At 37.1% G+C, this 19423-nt stretch overlaps 1 protein-coding gene and 1 long non-coding RNA gene across 5 annotated transcripts in view; one reads left to right on the forward strand and one right to left on the reverse strand.

Annotated features, from left to right (window-relative positions):
• Nucleotides 1-2335: 2335 nt before the first annotated feature.
• On the reverse strand, nucleotides 2336-11504 carry LOC125963941 (uncharacterized). The gene is made up of 3 exons (XR_007476406.1): nucleotides 11397-11504; nucleotides 10988-11091; nucleotides 2336-2883 (listed from the first exon to the last, which is right to left on the reverse strand). It is a non-coding gene; the product is annotated as an uncharacterized LOC125963941 (long non-coding RNA).
• Nucleotides 10236-19423, forward strand: part of SOX30 (SRY-box transcription factor 30) — a 38277-nt gene continuing 29089 nt past the window's right edge. The window contains exons 1-3 of one of the 4 annotated variants that reach the window (XM_004280979.3): nucleotides 10236-12436; nucleotides 14428-14667; nucleotides 15884-16063. In XM_004280979.3, the coding sequence (XP_004281027.1) occupies nucleotides 11437-12436; nucleotides 14428-14667; nucleotides 15884-16063 (1420 nt within the window). In that variant the 5' untranslated portion in view covers nucleotides 10236-11436. The remainder of the gene's footprint in view (nucleotides 12437-14427; nucleotides 14668-15883; nucleotides 16064-19423) is intronic. The other 3 variants (XM_049707801.1, XM_004280978.3, XM_049707800.1) reach the window with 3 other exon arrangements.

Below are 19423 nucleotides of genomic sequence, written 5' to 3' on the forward strand. Positions count from 1 at the left end.
TAGAAGTTTGAAGTGGAATAGCCACCTGGGAGAGCAATCTGTTAGTGAAGAGTGGGTATATCTGCAGAGCAACTGCTGTATAGGTTTATGAGGTCTTGTCCACAGCAACACTGCTTGTGGTAGGAGCTCACTAGAGGCACCCAAGAGTCCACCATTACAGGAATGGAGAAGTAAAAAGTGATGCACAGAATGCATAATTCAGAAGCTCAGAACCAGATATACCTATACGACAAGGGTAAACTGTTTAAACTTGTGCTTCATAAGGGCAGAAAGTAGATCAGTGGTTTCCAGGGCCTGGGAAAAGGGGAATGGGGAGTAACTACTAATGGGTTTGAGGTTTACTTCTGGGATGATGAAACTATTCTGGAATCAGATAATGGTGATTGTTGCACAATGTTTTGAACATACTAAAACCCACTAAATTACACACTTAAAAAAACACTAAAAAAAAAAAATCAGGGCTTCCCTGGTGGTGCAGTGGTTAAGAATCCGCCTGCCAATGCAGGGGACACGGGTTAAAGCCCTCGTCCGGGAAGATCCCACATGCTGTGAAGCAACTAAACCCATGCACCACAACTACTGAGCCTGCGCTCTAGAGCCCGCGAACCACAACTACTGAGCCCATGTGCCTAGATCCCGTGCTCCGCAAAAAGAGAAGCCACAATGAGAAGCCCACACGCAACAACGAAGACCCAACACAGCCAAAAATAAAAACAAATAAAAGTTTTTTTAAAAATCAGTGAACATATCCACTGTAGAAAATACAGATAAGCAAAAAAATTTCCAAAAAGTGAAAAAAAAAAGAAACAAACTGAGTCTATATCTAGGATGACATGTGTAAATTAAAAAACAAATACATGTATACACAAAACATTGTATATCACTAAATGGTACATATATAACCGAGGTTCCATTAAGTATTTTAAAGGGGATGGGGGCTTCCCTGGTGGTACAGTGGTTAAGAATCCATCTGCCAATGCAGGGGACACAGGTTCGAGCCCTGGTCCGGGAAGATCCCACATGCCGCAGAGCAACTAAGCCCCTGTGTCACAACTACTGAGCCTGCGCTCTAGAGCCTGTGAGCTACAACTACTGAGCCTGAGTGCCACAACTACTGAAGCCTGTGCACCTAGAGCCTGTGCTCTGCAACAAGAGATGCCACTGCAATGAGAAGCCCGTGCACTGCAACAAAGAGTAGCCTCTGCTCCCTGCAACTAGAGAAAGTCCACATGCAGCAACAAAGACCCAACACAGCCAAAAATAAATATATAAATTAATAAATTTATTTAAAAAATAATAAAGTGGGTGCCTGGGGGATGGAGGTGAGGGAGAGTAGAACTGGAATGGGAATAGAAATGGTGAATGAAGAAGTGTCATAAAAAAATGACATGATATGACATGACATAAAATAAAATAGGAATGAGGACTGCAGCAGGTAGAATAATAGCACCTCCAAAGATGTCCATGTCCTAATCCTAGGAATGAGTGAATGTTTTACCTTATATGACAAAAGAGATTCTGCAAATGTGATTAGGGATTTTAAAATAGTGAGACTATTCTAGATTATCTGGGTGGGTCCAATGTAATCACAAGGTTATGTAAAAGATGGAAAGGGAAATAAATGAGCCAGAGAAGATGAGGTAGTGATGGAAGCAGGGTCGGAGCGATCCAGCTGTTAGCTTTGAAGATAGAAGAGGTTCATGAGCCAGGAAATGTGGGCAGCCTCTAGAAAGAGGAAAAGTTAAGGAATGGATTCTTTCCTAGAGCCTCCAGAAAGAATGCAGCCTTCATGACATCTTGGTTTTAGTCCCATGTGGCCCATTTCGAAATTCTTACCTAAAGAACTATGTATGTGTTGTTTTAAGCCACTACATTTGTGGTGATTTGCTACAACAGCAATAGGGAACTAATACAGGGACTTGTACAAACCAAAAATAATAATCTGCTGGTCTATGGAAAACAGTTAACTCAATTCTCTGCACTGAAAGCCTCCCCACCAAAGTCTATCTTCCCCCATAAACAATTAGCACTTGGTTCATTCTATGTCTGTTCTAAGAATTACCGTGGCACCTATAATATGAAATTTCTAAAATGTAAGTTCAATTAAACTCATAATTTTTAAAAGATAAAAATACACCTTTTCCACTAATTTCCATGGATATTTGGTTCCTGTTTGTATTAATCTGCTTAGGCTGCCCTAACAAAATACCACAAACTGCCTTGCTTAAACAACAGACATTTATTTTCTCACAATTATGGAGGCTGAAAGTGCCAGATCAACATCCGGTAGAGGTGGTTCCTGGTAAGAGCTCTCTTCTCGGCTTGCAGATGGTCATCTTTTCACTATGTCCACATATGGACTTTCCTCAGTGTGTTTTTGAGGTGATTATAGGAATGGAAAGAGTTCTCAGGTGTCTCTTCTCATAAAGATACTAATCCTGTCAGTTCAGGACCTCACCATTATGACCTCATTTAACCTTAATTACTTCCTTAGAGATCCCATCTCTAAATATAGGCACACTGTGGGTGGGGGTGTAGGGTTTCAGCACAGAAATTTGGGGGGCCTCAAACATTCTGTCCACAACATTGTTTTATTCGATTCATTTTAAGTAACCTTCTTTGAGGACACTGTTGTGACCCTGAACAGTTTTGGTATGAATTTAAAATTTCTCTTAAAAACGTAAGTTGTGTAAGGGAAGAGGAATCATTTGTCTTATTCTCTGTTATATTCCTAGTGCCTAGCACAGAGCTTGTCACATTCTAGGGGTTCAGTAAATATTTATGGAATGAATAAATCAGTCAGTCAGTGAATGGAAATTCTCCTCTAAGCCTTCCTTAGTCAATGGAAAAGAACCAATCCCAGAACTTTCTGTAACACATTACCTATTAAGAAAAGAAAATGGAATATATTAGTTTCCAAGGGCTGTTATAACAAAGTATCACAAACTAGGTGGCTTAAAACAACAGACATTTATTCTCTCACAGTTCTGGAGACTAGCACATTCAAATCAAGACTGATTCCTTCTGGAAGCTCTGAGGGAAAATCTGTTCAATGCCTCTTCCTAGCTACTGGTGGCTCTCAGCAATCCTTGGCATTTCTTGGCTTGTAAATGCATCCCTCCAATCTCTGCCTCCATCTTTATATCATCTTCTCTGTGTCCTCTCCTCTTCTTATGACACTAGTCATTGGATTTAAGGTTCACCCAAATCCAGTATGATTTCGTCTCACTTGTTAAGTAATTACATCTCCAAAGACCGTATTTCCAAATAAGGTCACATTGTGAAGTTCTGAACACTACAAGGAATCTGATGGCGGATAGATTTCCATCATTAAGTAAATAAATAAATAACACTTCGTGCTATGCCTTATATAAACTGTCAAGGAACCAACTACTGAAATTAATATTTTATGTTATTTGACAATTATTATTGATGCCCTTCCATGAGAGATAAGAGAAGAGAGCAAGAGTCTATCAGATCCATTAGCAAATCAAAAGATAGCTTTCTGTGAATAGAAACTTACTGTATGTGAGTGGGATTCAGATATTGAATTTAGCAGGTAAAAACTTCAAAGGAGCTGTTAAGAATATGTTCAAAGAATTATCGAAAAGTATGATAATAAATAGGAAATCAACAACTAGAAGTTATTAAAATTTGGAATTCTAGAGTTAAAAAGTACTACAATTAAAATGAAAATTTCACTGGACACCTCAAAAGTAGAATTGAGATGGCTGAAGGAAGAATCAGCAAGCCTGAAGATTAGATTAGATCAATAGAAATGATCTAATCCAAAGAATACAGATAAAAAGGACTGAAGAAAAATGAACAGAGCATCAGAGACTTACAGGATAATGGTAAGGGTCCCAACATGTGTTAATGGGAGTCCTCAAAGGAGAAGAGAAAGCCAATGGGTAGAAAAAAAATACATGAAGAAATAATGGTTAAAACTTTTCCAAATATCATTTAAGAGAAAACAAAACATACAATCCAAATGTCAACAAATCCCAAGTAGGATAAAAATAAAGAGAACCACACCTAAACTTACTACAGTCAGACTCCTGAAAACCAAAAACAAAGAGAAAACTGTGAAAGCTGCAAAAGAAAAATGACTCACTATGTATGGAAAAAACAAAAGTATAATTACTGGCTGACTTCTCAGAAACAGGAGCATAGTGGAATGACATATTCAAGGTGTTGAAAGAAAAACAAGTCAACCATGAATTCTACATCCAATTAAACTAGCCTTCAAAGATGAAGGTGAAATAAAAATATTTGCAGATAAACAAAAATGAGAGAAGTTGTTGCTAGCACACCTGCCTTCCAAAAAATACTAAAGGAAATGATGCTTGACAATAACTTGGATCTGTGGGAAGGAAAGAAGAACGTGGGAAATAGTAAATGTGTGGGTAAATATAAAAGACTACATAATTTTTCTCTTATTTTCTTTGAAAACCACAAGTTTGTTTAAGGCAATAAATATATTACTCTATTATTTGGTTTATAATATATATTATAATAGCATAAAGGAAGGAGGAGGAAATGGAGTTCTACTGGTGAAATAGTGCAATATTTTATCAGAATCAAGTCAGTATAGGAAGACTGTAGAAGACTCTGATAGGTTAAAGATGAATATTGTAATCTAAAGAGCATGCACATTTGTGTGCACACATATACTCTCATACACACACACTAATCCTCATAAACTCATCTAAAAAAATCAACAGAGGAATTAAAATTGTAAGCTAAAAATATTTAACCAAAGGAAAGCAGTATAGGAGAAACCAAAGAACAAAAAGCACAGAGAAAACAAATCCAGAACAACACACACAATTCTAAGCATATCAATAATTACATTAAATTGTACTGGACTAAAACCTCCAATTAATAGGCAGAACAATCAGATGGGATTAAAAAGCATATTCTGTTTACAGGAGAAATACTTTATATTTAAAATACAACACATCAAATGTAATAGGATGGGAAAAGGTATACCAAGCAAACAGTAACCATAAGAAAACTGGAGAGGCTATATTAGAATAGATTTTAATAACAAAAATATCGCTACAGACAGAGAGGGATATTTCATAATGACAAAAAGGTTAATTCATCAAAAAGTTACAACAATTACAAATATACTTGCACCTAACAAGAGAGCCCCAAAATATGTGAAGCAAAATTTGACAAAATCAAAGGAGAAATAGACCATTCAGTAACTATAGTTGATATTTCAATATTTCTCTCTCAATAATTGATAATACTAATAGATACGACAAGAAGCAAATCAGAAAGGATACAGAATACTTGAATATTATTAAACAGCTAGAATACTCTACCCAACAACAGTAGAATATACATTCTTCTCAAGTACACATGAAACATTCTATAGAATAGACCATATGCAAGGTGATAGAACAAGTCACAATACATTTATAAGGACTGAAATCATACAAAGAACATTCTTTGACCACAGTAGAATTAAATTAGAAATAAAGAGCAGAAGGAAATCTGGAACGTCTCCATAGAGTTGGAAATTAAACAGTACACTTCTAAATAAATCATAGGTCAAAGAAGAAATCACCAGAGATATTAGAAAATATCTTCTACTGAATGAACACAAAATCATGCCATAGCAAAAGTAATGGAAAGCAGGTAAAGCGGTGCATAGAGAGAAACTTATAGCTTTAAATGCTTCTATTAGAAAAGAAATGATTTAAAATCAATAACTTAAGAAATCAACTAACTAAGCTTTCATCTTCAGAAATTAGAAAAAGAAGAGCAAATCAAACCCCAAGTAAGTAGAATGAACAAAATAATAGTGCCCACAGCAGAAATTAAAAGAAAAAAACTAGCAGAACAATAGAGAAAATTCAGTGAAACTGATGGTTGGTTCTTTGAAAAGACCTATGGAATTGACAAAACTTTAGTAAAATGACCAAGAAAAAAGAGAAAAGATACAGATTACCAAAATTAGGAATGAAAAGGAAACATCCTGAACTCTATAGAAATTTAAAAGATTATGAAGAAATATTATGAACAACCTTATGCCAACAATTTGACAACTTAGCTGAAATGGCCAAATTCATAGATAGAAATTATCAAATTGACTCGAGAAGAAATATAAAATCTGAATAGACCTATATCAAAGACATTAAATTATCTGACTTACTAAAAAATCTTCCTACAAAGGAAAGTCCAGGCCCAGATGGCTTTACTGGTGAACTCTATCAACATTTAAGGAATTGATGATACCAATACAACACAAATCCTTTCAAAACTAGAAGCGAATGGAACACTTTCCAGCTCATTTTACTGATACCAAAGTTTCAAAGATATCACAAGAAAACTACAGACCAATATCCATCATGAATATAAATGCTAAAATTCTTAGAATAGTAACTGTGTATAATACTGTATAAAAAAGGTTATACATTATGACCAAATAGGTGTATCCACTAAGGCAGGCTAGTTTAACATCTGACTATCAATTAATGTAATACATGTAGTAGTAACAGACTAAAGCAGGTGTCAGCAAACCACAGCTCAGAGACCAAATCTGGCATGACTTTTGTTCTTTTAAATAAAGTTTGATTGGGAAACAATCAGGCCCACTCATTTACACGTGCTCTATAATTGCTTCCATTCTACAATAAAACAGAGTTGATCGGTTGCAACAAAGATCATATAGCTCACAAAACCAAAAATATTTACTATATGGCCGTTTCTGGAAAATGTTGCTGACCCCTAGACTAAAGGGGAGTATGACAATCTCAAAATATGTAGAAAAAGCTTTCGATAAAGTATCAATATTTACAATACATCAGAAATCAAATCATTTGCAACTGTGTAAATTTAAAATGAAAAAATTTAGATGTGAATTTAAAAAAAGAAAAAGCATTTGATAAAATGCAACAAACATTCATGATAAAGCTCTCAACAAACTAGGAAAGAGAGAAAGAAACATCTTTAATTTGATAAAAGGCAGCTACATAAAACCTACAACTAACATCACGCTTAAAGATAAAAGACATTGCTTTTCCCCTGACACTAGGTACAAAGCAAAGATGTTCACTCTCACTACTTGTATTCCACACTAGACTGGAGCTTCTAGCCAGTGCAGTAAGGCAATGAATACAAAATCAGTACATAACCAACTAGAAATGAAATTAAGAAAACAATTACATTCATAATAGCATCAAAAATTAAAGTATTTAGAATGAAGTTAACAAAAGAAGTGCAGAACTGTACACTGAATATTATACATTGTCAAGAAAAATTAAAGACTGAAATAAATGGACATATATCCCATGCCTGCAAACTGAAGACTCAATATTGCTTAGAAGTCCACTTTTCCGAAATTGATATATAGATCCAGTGCAGGCTACCTAAATCAGCAGGCTTGTTTTTGGTGAAAATTGATAAGCTGAAACTAAAATTTATATGAAAATCTAAAGGATCAAGACTAGCCAATATGATTTTGAAAAAGAGCTAAGTTTGAAAACTTATATGACATAATCCCCAAATTTACCATAAAGATATAGTAATCAAGACAATGTGGTATTAGCATAAAGACAGACATAGATCAGAGGAACCGAACAGAGTTCAGAAATAAAGTCATGCATATATTGTCAATTAATTTTCAACAAAAGAAAGTAATTCAATGGGAAAAGGATAGTTTTTTCAACAAATGATACTGAAACAACTGTAGAGTGTTAGGTAACGAACTAGTTCTTTCTTTGCATAAAAATTAACTTGAAATGGATCATAGTGCTAAATGTAAGAACTAAAACTAAACTCTTCTAGAGAAAATCACGAGAGAAAAATCTTTAATCTTAGGTTAGGCAATGATTTCTTAAATATAATCAATGGCATATTGACAAATTAGACTTCATCAAAGGTAAAAATGTTGCTCTTCAGAAGACACTACTAGGAATGAAAAAAAAAAACAGAACAAAAAGACAAGCCACAGACTGAAAGAAAATATTTGCAAAACATATATCTAATAAAGAACTTATATCCAGAATATATTAAGAATCCTTAAAAATCAAAAATAAGAAAATCAACAACACAATCTAAATAGGCAAAAGAAACTTTAACAGAACTAGGCAATAAAGATATATGAATAGCAACTAAGCACATGAAGAGATGCTCAACATTATTATTCACTGTGAATTATTATTCACTGTTTTAAAACACAATTATTTACTATTATATACTACTACTATAATATATTCTATATATACTATATAGAATGGATAAAATTTTAAAGGCTTTTGACACCAAATATTGGAGAAGAGGTAGAGAAACTGGGACCCTCACATGTTGTAGGTGGAAATGTAAGATGATACATTTTACAAAGCAGTTTGGCAGTTTTGTAAAATGTTATACATAAACTTACCACATAACCTAGTAAGTCTGCTCCTAGGTGCCTACCCAAGTGAGATGCAAACCTATGTCCCCACACATATTTATACATGAATGGGCATCATATTGATAGCAGCCAAAACCTAGAAATAATCCAAATGCTCATCAGCCAGTCAGTGGATAAACAAAATGAGTGGGAGACATCTTACAATAAAATATCCCTGAATAATTAGGTATTTCCATACTATGGAATACTACGCTGTAATAAAATAATTACTGATACATTAAACTTGGATGAACCTCAAAAACATTACGCTAAGTTAAAGAAGCCAGACATATAAGCCTATACATTATTTGATTCTATTTATATGAAATTTCTAGAAAAGGCAAAATTATACAGACAGAAAGCATACAAGCGGTTGTTTGGGGTTGAAGGTGGGAGCATATATTGGCTGCAAATGGGAACAAGAGGACTTTTAGAGTTAACTTACCCCAACTTTTTTGAGTTTATGAAAATGTTCTGAAACTGGATTGTAGTGATGGTTACACAACTTTAAATATTTATTAAAACACATCAAATTGTACATTTAATTGTAAACATTATATATAAATCAAACCTCAGTAAAACAGTTTTTTGTTTTTTAAAAAGATTGCTTTCTGCTTAAAATATACTCCCCATATACTATTTGCACTGCTACCACAGAGGACTGACACATCACGTGCTTTGAATTACTAATTCAGATTGGAATATGTATTAGTCTTGCACAAAATCAACACTAACATGATTTATTCCTTTGCCTCTTTCACTAGCCTTTGTTTTGTCAGTGGTTCTCAAAGTATGGTTCAGGGACTGACTCAGAGTGTCTGCTAGGTTAACAGTACTTTCATAATAATTCTAAGACAATATTTGCCTTTTTTACTTCATACTCTCATGAGTGTACAGTGAAGCTTTCTAGAGCCTATATGGCATGAATTACAACAAACTGAATGCAGAAGCAGCCGTGAGAATCCAACTTTTTTTTTCCACTAAGACAGTAGATTCACAATTCCACTCTTCTAATTTTGGGGAAAACATAGTTTTATCATGATAATGTGTTATGTTAATATGTAATGGGTTTATTATAGATACTTAAAATGAATTGATAACTATTCATTAATGAATGAATTAAAATGAATTGATAACTAGTCCTCAGTTTTTATTTATAATATGGCAAATATTGACAGATAAAACCACATAAATAAAAGCTCTTTGGAATCTTCAATCATTTTTGTGGATATAAGGGGTTCCTGAGATAAAAATTTGAGAACCACTGCCCTTGACTACCTGCCAGTTGTAAGAACTCCTATTTGCCACATTTGACAACAGGGCATTAGAAAGAGAGTTGGGTCAGGTCTTCTTTGAGAGCTAACTTGTTCTGGTGGCAAAAAATTATCTGCTTCAAGATAAATTTATAGCTTTTAATCAGGACATCACTTAGAAATGTAACAAATGTTAATACAAGATTTCTTTCTCTTGGTGATATTTAATGGAAACAAACACAATACAGTACTAGTAAAAGGAGAGGCATAAGCACGCGAAGGACTTGAAGCAATGCCTAGCATAAAAGTAAGCCCTTAATATAGGTAGTGATTATTACTATTTTATTATCAGACTACGACAGTCTTTATTCATTCAACAGGTATTTACTGAATGTCTACTATACGCCAGGCTCTATGATTGGCATTGGAGATTTACAAAACACAGTCGGCCCTCAAGGAGTATAAGTAAAGTGGAGGAGGCAGCAGAATAATGCCATAAAGAAATATGTAATTACAAATTGTGGTAAGAACTTTAAAAGAGGTGATAGAGGTACGAGTCCATAAAGGAGATTTGACCTGATTTTCAGAGTCAGAGAACACGACTTTGAGGAAGTACTAGTTGAGGTGCAATTCGGAATAGGAGCAGGAGGTGTTAAGGAGACACAAGGGAGAAATACAAGTGAAGGCATATTCAAACATCTTTGAAGTAGGAGAAAGAATGAGGAGAGGCAGTGTAGCTAAAGCTGGGGCTAGAGTGGTAAATAGGAGAACTACAGCCCAAGCCATTGGGGCCTTACGGACCTTGCCAAGACTTTAAACCTTTACTGAGTGGCCTGAGAAGATTTGTTTTTGGAGAGAGGGTGTGGGAGGACTAGATTTGTATTTTTCAAAGATTCTTGGCAGCTGGAGCGTAGTGAGACAAAAGCGAAAAGCAGGGAGACTATTTACAGAGCTATAGCAGTATCCAGGTGAAAGATCCAGGTGAAAGGTGAAAAAAAGATACTGCTATAGCAGTATCCAGATGTAAGAGCAGAACAGAGTAATGGTGGGAGAAACCGAAAGAGGTGGATGAATTTGGGATGTATTTTGCAAGCAGGGCCCACAAGAGTGGTGATATATATAAAGTTTAACTAGCACAGTAATGGCCAAGTCGAACACTCTTCCCAGCAAGATCAGCTAAGGGGATTATTGAGAAGTTGCAAAATTTGCCTTCTTTTCCCTTGGCACAAATCCAAAGACCCCGGTGAGAGTCAGGGCCCACGAGGTATTCTGGAATTGCAAACCGCGTGTACAAGGCAGGTATGTCCAGCTCTTGTGCAGAACTCACACGGCTTTATCTCCTGGAGGTCAGTGGCGTGGAACCGCTCTGTTTCCTGGGCAACGCCATTGTCGGGCCCTCCGGACTGGGGAGAGGTAACTAAGGACAACGGACTGAAGAGAACACCGGAAGAGAGGGAGAGTCACAGGGGGAAAATGGGCAGCACGTGCCGCGGCCCGGCCGTAGCGGGCGATTCGAGGGCTCGGTACCAGGGGTGCGTGGAGGGCGGGAGGAGGCGGAGAACGTGCCTGTGATTGGCGGACCGCGGGTGGGGGGGTACCAAGACACTTGTGGTTGGGCGAGGCCAAGACCAAGGGCTGCTTTTTGAACCGCGTAGGGTTCTGGGTAGCAAAGGCCGTGGAAGGGTCTTAACTGAAAGGGGGAGGGGAGAAAGTCGCCAACAAACGTTTGAGCTTACAATCCGGGCCGGGAGTAGGCCGGGGCGTCCCCCTCCCCCCATGGAGAGAGCCAGGCCGGAGCCGCCGCCTCAGCCGCGCCAACTGCCGCGGGCGACCGCGCTGCGCCCCGCTCCGCCCCCGGTGGCTGTCGAGGGTGCCTTCTTTCGGGCAGCGGCCGCGGAGCCCTCTGCGTCGCCGCTCGCCCCGTGCGCGGCCGCCATTGTGACGTTAGGCTCGTCGTGCGGGGAGGCTCCGGCGTCGGGCGTACAGTCCGCGGCACGGCGGGTACTGCAGGTGAACCCGGAGCAGGTGTTACTGCTGCCGCCTGGGCCACCACTGCTTCAGGCCCGGGAGGAAGGCGCAGCCGCCTCTCCCGCGCAGGCGCGGCTGCTGCAGCTGAGGCCCGACCTGCTACTGCTGCCGCCGCCGCCGCCACCCGAGGGCTCCCCCTGCAGGCCTCAGGGGCTGGGGCAGCCCCTGCCGGTGCACGTTAAGGCAGAGAAGCAGGAGCTGGACCCCAGCTTGGATCCGTCAGTGGGACCTCGGAGGGCCGTCAAGGCGGGCCCTAAGGCCTCCAAGGCGGCGAAGGCAGGAGGCCCCGGGCCGGCCATCGACAGCCCCCGAGGGGACGAGAAGGGCAAGATGGAGGAAGAGGAGGAGGTCATGAGCTACACGGCGGCGAAAGGAGGGGAAGGCAAAAGCCTGGCGGCTATCAGCGAAGGAGTCATCAAAACGGAGGAGCCTGAGAGACTCCGCGAGGACTCCAGGCTCGGCACAGAGCCCGCGTCCAGTGGCCTGGTCCATGGCAGCAAGGATGTCATCTTGACCCAGCCGTCCATTGCCTTTGGGCCGCACCAGCAAGACCTCAGGATCCCTTTGACTCTTCCTACCGTGCCCCCTGGAGCCCGGATCCAGTTTCAGGGACCTCCACCTTCAGAGCTGATAGGATTGACCAAGGTCCCCTTGACACCAGTGCCTATTAAAATGCAGTCCTTACTGGAGCCTTCTGTAAAAATTGAAACCAAAGATGTCCCACTCACCGTGCTTCCCTCAGATGCAGGTATTAGACGGCAGGGGAAACAATCTGGTTTTTTAAACTTCGGCTGTTGCCCCGTAGCTGACATGTCAGCTGTTGAGAAGCATAAACTAGAAAAATAAAATCATGGGTTCAGGGCAAAGTCTGCAAAGATCACTTCTGACTTGTACATATACCAGTAAAATACGCTAACACGTTCAGGATTCCCAAACATTAAAAATAATTATTTTTTTTAAGGCCCAGTGGAGGATGAGATTTAGATGTGACTAATGTTTATACACAAAAATAGAAATATTCTTGCTAGATAACACAAAGCCCTCAGTTTATATGCTACAGATAATCAACATTTTAAAATATTGTATTATAGTAGCTCAGTATTTTTACATGTATCAAGAAACAAGAAAAAATAGTGTTTAATGAAAAAATAAACAGGAACGTTTATACTGGATATAGAGGTGATTTATCTTCTTTAAAAATGAAGAGTAAACATTTTCTAGGCGAGAACAGTACATAATTAATTGTAATGGTATTCTAAAAGCTAAGGACTTACAGAAATATAGAAAATGGAAACACTGTAGAATAAGTTGTTTTCAAAGAAATGACCACAGTTACAGTAGTAACAATTACAAGTAGATATTTTATTTCTATCCGTTATTTCCAAATATATAGCTAGAAAATTCTTATTTTAAGATGTAATTCAGACAGAATACTATGGCAGTAAATGTCAATGGAAAGTCATATTATCTTCAGTTCATATCTTCATTGACTTTTATCTTCATTGTTTTCTTATTTTCTTTACTGATTCTTCCTCCCCACCCCACCCTCTTGCTTTTTTTTTTTTCTAAAATTTTATTAGAGTATAGTTGCTTTACAATGTTGTGTTAGTTTCTGCTGTACAACAAAGTGAATCAGCTATACGTATACATATACCCCCTTTTTTGGATTTCCTTCCTATTTAGGTCACCACAGAGCATTGAGTAGAGTTCCCTGTGCTATACAGTAGATTCTCATCAGTTATCTATTTTACACATAGTAGTGTGTATATGTCAATCCCAATCTCCCAATTCATCCCACCCTCCCCTTCCCCCCCGTGGTACCCGTATGTTTGTTCTCTCTACATCTGTGTCTCTATTTCTGCTTTGCAAATAAGTTCATCTGTACCCCATACTCTTGCTTTTTATCGTCAGTAATTTTTAAACTTTGTTTTCATTTTCTAAAGGAGAGAAAGGGGAAGCTTTCTTTGTAATACTTATTTCATCCTTTGTGCATTTTAAAATTTTATATATCAAGTAACCCTAAAATAAAGAGAAACAGTATATGAAGTGTATAGGCAGTGGTTTTTGATGAATTATGTAAGAGATGTGAATTTAAACAACTTCCTTTATTGTAATTTCAGCTGTCTCTGTGATTTTCAAAAAGTCACCTTTCTTATTTTCCTCTTATTTTTTCTCCTGGGACATGGAACTAGTGTTAGTGACCCACCTTGGCAGGTGCTTCACCTTCATAACAAAATATAAATAATATAGTATATTAATATTATAAGTATTTTTGCTTGAATGGGCACTCCAGTGGCATGTAAATGAATTCCTTTAAACATTTAGGGTACACCCACCTAGCGCTGGGATTATAGTCATTAATAAGTCCTAATTCCTGTCCCCCAGTACTAGAATATTTTAATGGGAAATAAACTAAATGTTAATTATTGTTAGAGATATTAATATAGCTCAAAGAAGTAGTAAGCCAGCAGTTTACTGTGTCTTCAACATTATTACTTCCACAGTATCTTCAACAATATTATTCTTTTTGAGGAAGAGAAGAGTCTTTCTAAGCCACAGTTTAGAATGTAGAGTTCAGGGGTTATGAGGAATTCTGGAACACTGGCAGTTCCTTGGCTATATTGAAGTGTATATTTTCTCCAGATATTTAAAAAGTAAATATAGGTGGAAGTGCACTTCACTTTAAAATTGTGTGTGTGTGTGGCACATTAATTTAGTCTCTTAATTTTTGTCATGTAGGAATACCAGACACTCCCTTCAGTAAGGACAGAAATGGTCATGTGAAGCGACCCATGAATGCATTTATGGTTTGGGCAAGGATCCACCGGCCAGCACTAGCCAAAGCTAACCCAGCAGCCAACAATGCAGAAATCAGTGTCCAGCTCGGGTTAGAGTGGAACAAACTTAGTGAAGAACAAAAGAAACCCTATTATGATGAAGCACAAAAGATTAAAGAAAAGCACAGAGAGGAATTTCCTGGTAATCAAATGAAATGAACAAAGCCTCTTTCTAATTTCTTTAAATTTATTTAGGTAAAGAATAGGTTAGTTTGAGACTGAAATACAAAAATGTAATTTTTTTCTAATCTGATATGTACAATAGAGAAAATACTGGCTAATATTACAGTAATGATTTAATTGATACTGGGCATAAGTTTCTTTAAACAGCACAAAGTAGAGGGATATCTGGTCTCATATTTGCCAACTAATGCAAACCTGAGGACAAACAGTTTTACTGTCGTTTTGATTAAATATATAAATATAAACGTAATGAAGGTAAAGCTCCAGAGTTCTAGGCTATAATTTTTCAAATATGCTAGAAAATGAAGTTCAGATCAGAGCAACAGAGAAAATATGCAGCGCATGCTACAGGCATTAACACCATGCTCCATTTTAATATTATATGATTATCAGAATATAGTGCTGCCTTCTGATTGATAAATTTATCCTCATCATGATGTAGTTTGAAATAAATTCTGATTCTCTCCCCAGCAGTGAGGAAATTGATATTAAGCTTGGTAAAAGCACAGTGTATGGCCAACATATTGTGCATGGTGGGAAAAGAATAACTATTTTTCTAAAGTAGTAGGAGAAAGGTTCTAGGGGGGAATCATCAGAGCAGTGGTTACAGGGAACCAGTGATTCTCTTGGTTATGCAGTGGCTACAACTGCCCTAACTCCACTTTTCTAAGTTTGGAAGGAAATTGGGTGGTTTGTGGACTTGGAGACTGCCAAGTCTAAGAGAGTGACTCTTTCTGAAGAAGGCATAAAAATAGTGACTGGTCATTAGTAACCACTTCATCGTAAGATATAGATAATTGTGTCTTATAGAAAGTGAGGAAACAGGAGGAGACAAATAGTATCTTACTGGGGCATTGTTTTATGGGTAGAGGAAAAGCTTTGGGATTCAAACTCAGTGCCTTTAATGTTGATTTTACTATAAATTCATTATGTGTCTTTGGATAAAAGACATTTGCCCTTCCTCTTCCTTTGTATTATGGGTTACAACATTGGCCACTACTTAGGAGCCATATGGATATATATGCTAAAATGCACAGAAATGGTATCATAGAGCTGGAAAAGATACTTTAGACAATGAAGACTTAGAAGTGTTTTGGACTTTTAATGTGCAAAGAACTATTTAAAGGCTAAATAGGATCTATATGTTCAAATTAAAAATAGTTTATCTTCTCTAGGTTGGATTTATCAGCCTCGTCCAGGGAAGCGAAAACGCTTCCCTCTAAGCGTTTCCAATGTACTTTCTGGTACCACACAGAATATCATCTCTACAAATTCAACAACAGTTTATCCTTATTGCTCACCTACCTACTCTGTGGTAATTCCCAGCCTACAGAACCCCATCACTCATTCACTTGGTGAGTTGATTTTATTGTAGATTACAAATTTTTTAATGGCTGTGTGATCATTTTACCTCTTAACTTGAAATTTTGTTTCTGTTAGCTTAAGAGTTTAGGACAACAATGTTAAGAAAAAATCAAAAATAGAGTGAAAACATTAAATCAGGGAAAGAAAGATTTCAGTAGACATCAAAACCCTTGGTTTGCTAGAGTAGCAAATATTCTGTGTCAGACCTTTTAAGCAAATCAGGATGAGTCCATAGATTATGCAGATAATGCAGGAAATGACTGAGGTAATTCAATAGGAAATAGGAATATGTTTTTACTATTAGCATAAAAGAATGCCTTGCTGATGGGGTATGAGGCATCCTGTCCTGGAATATAGTAGTAGTGACTGATCTCTTAAGACCATTTTTTTTTTTGCTGCCCTAGAAAAGCAATGGAAGTTATCTTCTACCAGATATTTCGTTCATTACATTGTCTTTCCCTAAATTTCTCCTCTGTTATCAGTTCTTCACAACATTCCTGTCTTTTGCTTTTAAGAACCCAAAATTGAGAATCTAGTATCTTAAGAACTTGTTATAGGTCTATCCATCATTAGTTTGTTCTTCCAGAGCCTATTTTAGTCATCTCTTAGGCAGAGCTTTGTACGTTCACTACTTGCTATCACTTGTCCTGAAACTACTGTTCTTTCCAGTTTCTGCCTCCTCATATCTATGTGATGAGAGGTTTAGATATCTCGAAAATTAACTTATTAGGATCTTAGACATTTTCAGGTTTTTTCCTGTGTATCATTGTAGCAATGGATACCAACAAAGCCACTTTCAGGGTATCTAGGCTCAAGGCAAAGAAAGCTGATCCTATCACCCTGTCCTCTCCCAGAACAGGCAGGCACTTTCACCCTTTGCTATTTGGTAGTATCTCTTTTAATCCTGTATTTCAATCTAGGCTTAATTGTGCTTTTTTTAAAAACTTACCTTGTTTTATCTGTTATTTATGATTTACACTTTTATCATCTGTTTCTTCTTTTTACCCCTTTTTCTAAGACCCCTCTTCCATGTCATTCTATCCACAGTTAAATGCTGTATGTTTTCTCTCCCCAGAAATATATTTATCAGTGTTCTTACTTGAGACAGCTGACAGTTTTATACAATATATTAATTTTATGCAATTCTGAGCAAAGATTTGGGGAGATAGAAAGTGGTAGAGCTCTCGCATCCATGATGTTTTATTTAAGTATGAGAAGCAGAATTATAGGAAGCATTTCAGAGCCATATACAAAGTAATCAAATCTAAGGAAAATGATCTTTTGTTTGCTCTTTTCTTTTTAAATTTCTCTTATTTCTAGTAATATGTAGTGTCAGTAAAGATTTAATTGGATCTCAAATGATTAAAAAAACCATTATCTTTTAAGTATAAAATTTGGGAATTATTTTCCCAGATAGATAAAGTTATATGTATAATAATTATGATATATATATATATTTAATAGTTATATAATAGTTATGATGAGATTTATTGGCTACTCTGCTGCCCAATCATACAACTTTTGAAATATGTTCTTTTAGTTTGTACTCATCAGTGTGGCATTATATTACTTGGAGGAGTTGTTATCAGTTGCAAATTTGGAAATTTCACTATATATTTTATATTCTAAATCATTTATAAAATTGTTAAGAACAAATTATAGCACAAATCCCTAAGAGAATCTACTTTTAATCGCTTATTACCTACAGATACAAATTTTTACACCACCCCTTTTTTTGTTTCTTTCAATTAATTTTATATTATATTCTAAACATAAAGTCATGGTAATTGTGTTTTTCAAACTTGTTTTGTTTATTCCCATGGAAGAAAGATATCAAGTTAGTGAGGAGTGAGGTATAATTTATCTCTTATCAGAAAAAATTTGCTCTCTTTTTTCCTAGCAACCTTTATACACTAATACATTGTATAGATTTCATCAGCTTTTTAAGTGTAGAAAATAGACTTACCAAACTATAGTTCTCAAGTTCACTACTTCCAATAACAAGTTCACTACTTCCAATAACTTGGAAAATGCTCTGGCATAGCATTTTTGGCAGAGAGACCATTTGTATTTACTTCATCTAATATTTTCTCAGCTCTAACTTTGAGTTTCTCTAAAGTTCTTCAGTGAATGCTACCTAAGATCTTGTGATATTTTGATCTTGTGAGCTTGTCTCCTGTTTCTAGTTTCTGGAAGTACTTACAGCCAGATAGTCCAGAATGCTTTTTAGATACTTTCTTTTATCATATGTCTTTGATGCCAGTTATGCCAGCATTTTCATTTTACATTAAGTGGTCAAATTTATTTTAAAGGATTCTGGAAGTTTGGTAGAAGCTATATTTATTTTAGCCTGGCTTTTAAATGTCAGTTTTATATATTTAGGAATTTTCTGGTGAGATTATTTCATTTTCTACATTTTATTTCTCAAACCTGAAATGGGTTTTCCTTATTACATACAAACTCAGTTGACATCTTTCATTCTTCTGAATTCATACATTTTCTCTAAATTTTTACTTTAAAAATGTTTACTACTATTTTAATTTTTTGGTAGTAAACATGTGATGTGATTTTGGTTTACCCATCTGTTCTTATTTAACAGAAACAGAACAAAAAAAACCCTCCAATGTTCTGATACTGTTATTATAATGCAAAAAAATCTGGTCTTGTCCCTGACTTAAGATCAGTTCTAGCAAAGTTTTTTTTTTTTTTTTTGCGGTACGCGGGCCTCTCACTGTTGTGGCCTCTCCCGTTGCGGAGCACAGGCTCCGGACGCGCAGGCTCAGCGGTCATGGCTCACGGGCCCAGCCGCACCGCGGCATGTGGGATCTTCCCGCACCGGAGCACGAACCCATGTCCCCTGCATCGGCAGGTGGACTCTCAACCACTGCGCCACCAGGGAAGTCCCCTAGCAAAGTTTTATATCCATAAGAAACAAAGATATGGCTTGAAAATTCCTTGAAAAGTGATGTAGCTCATTATTGTAGGTTTTCTTATGAGGCAAGGAAGATGGAATCTTATGGTTCAAACTATAGTAAGTCTTCTTAGGTTCCTCATTACCATTTCTGTCCCCAAAGTCCCATCTTTCTTAGCAGTTGTCTAACTGTTCTTCCCAAGTCTCCATTTCCCATCTCTGTGTCTATGTCTCTGCTCTTACTCTATTTCTCTCTGTCCTCTCCTCCTCTCTCTGCCTCTGTTTCTCTCTCCTCAGCCATATGCTCGTCCTCCTGTTCTTCTTTCTACCTCTATACAACTTTTTCTTGTAGAGAAATTTGGTCTGTCCTCAGTTTATGCCATTCTCTACTCCTTCCTGTTTATCCCAGTCACACAACAAAAGCCTGGTTGCATCCTTC

Source organism: Orcinus orca, chromosome 3, assembly GCF_937001465.1.
Source record: "Orcinus orca chromosome 3, mOrcOrc1.1, whole genome shotgun sequence".
NCBI classification, from domain to species: Eukaryota; Metazoa; Chordata; class Mammalia; order Artiodactyla; family Delphinidae; genus Orcinus; species Orcinus orca.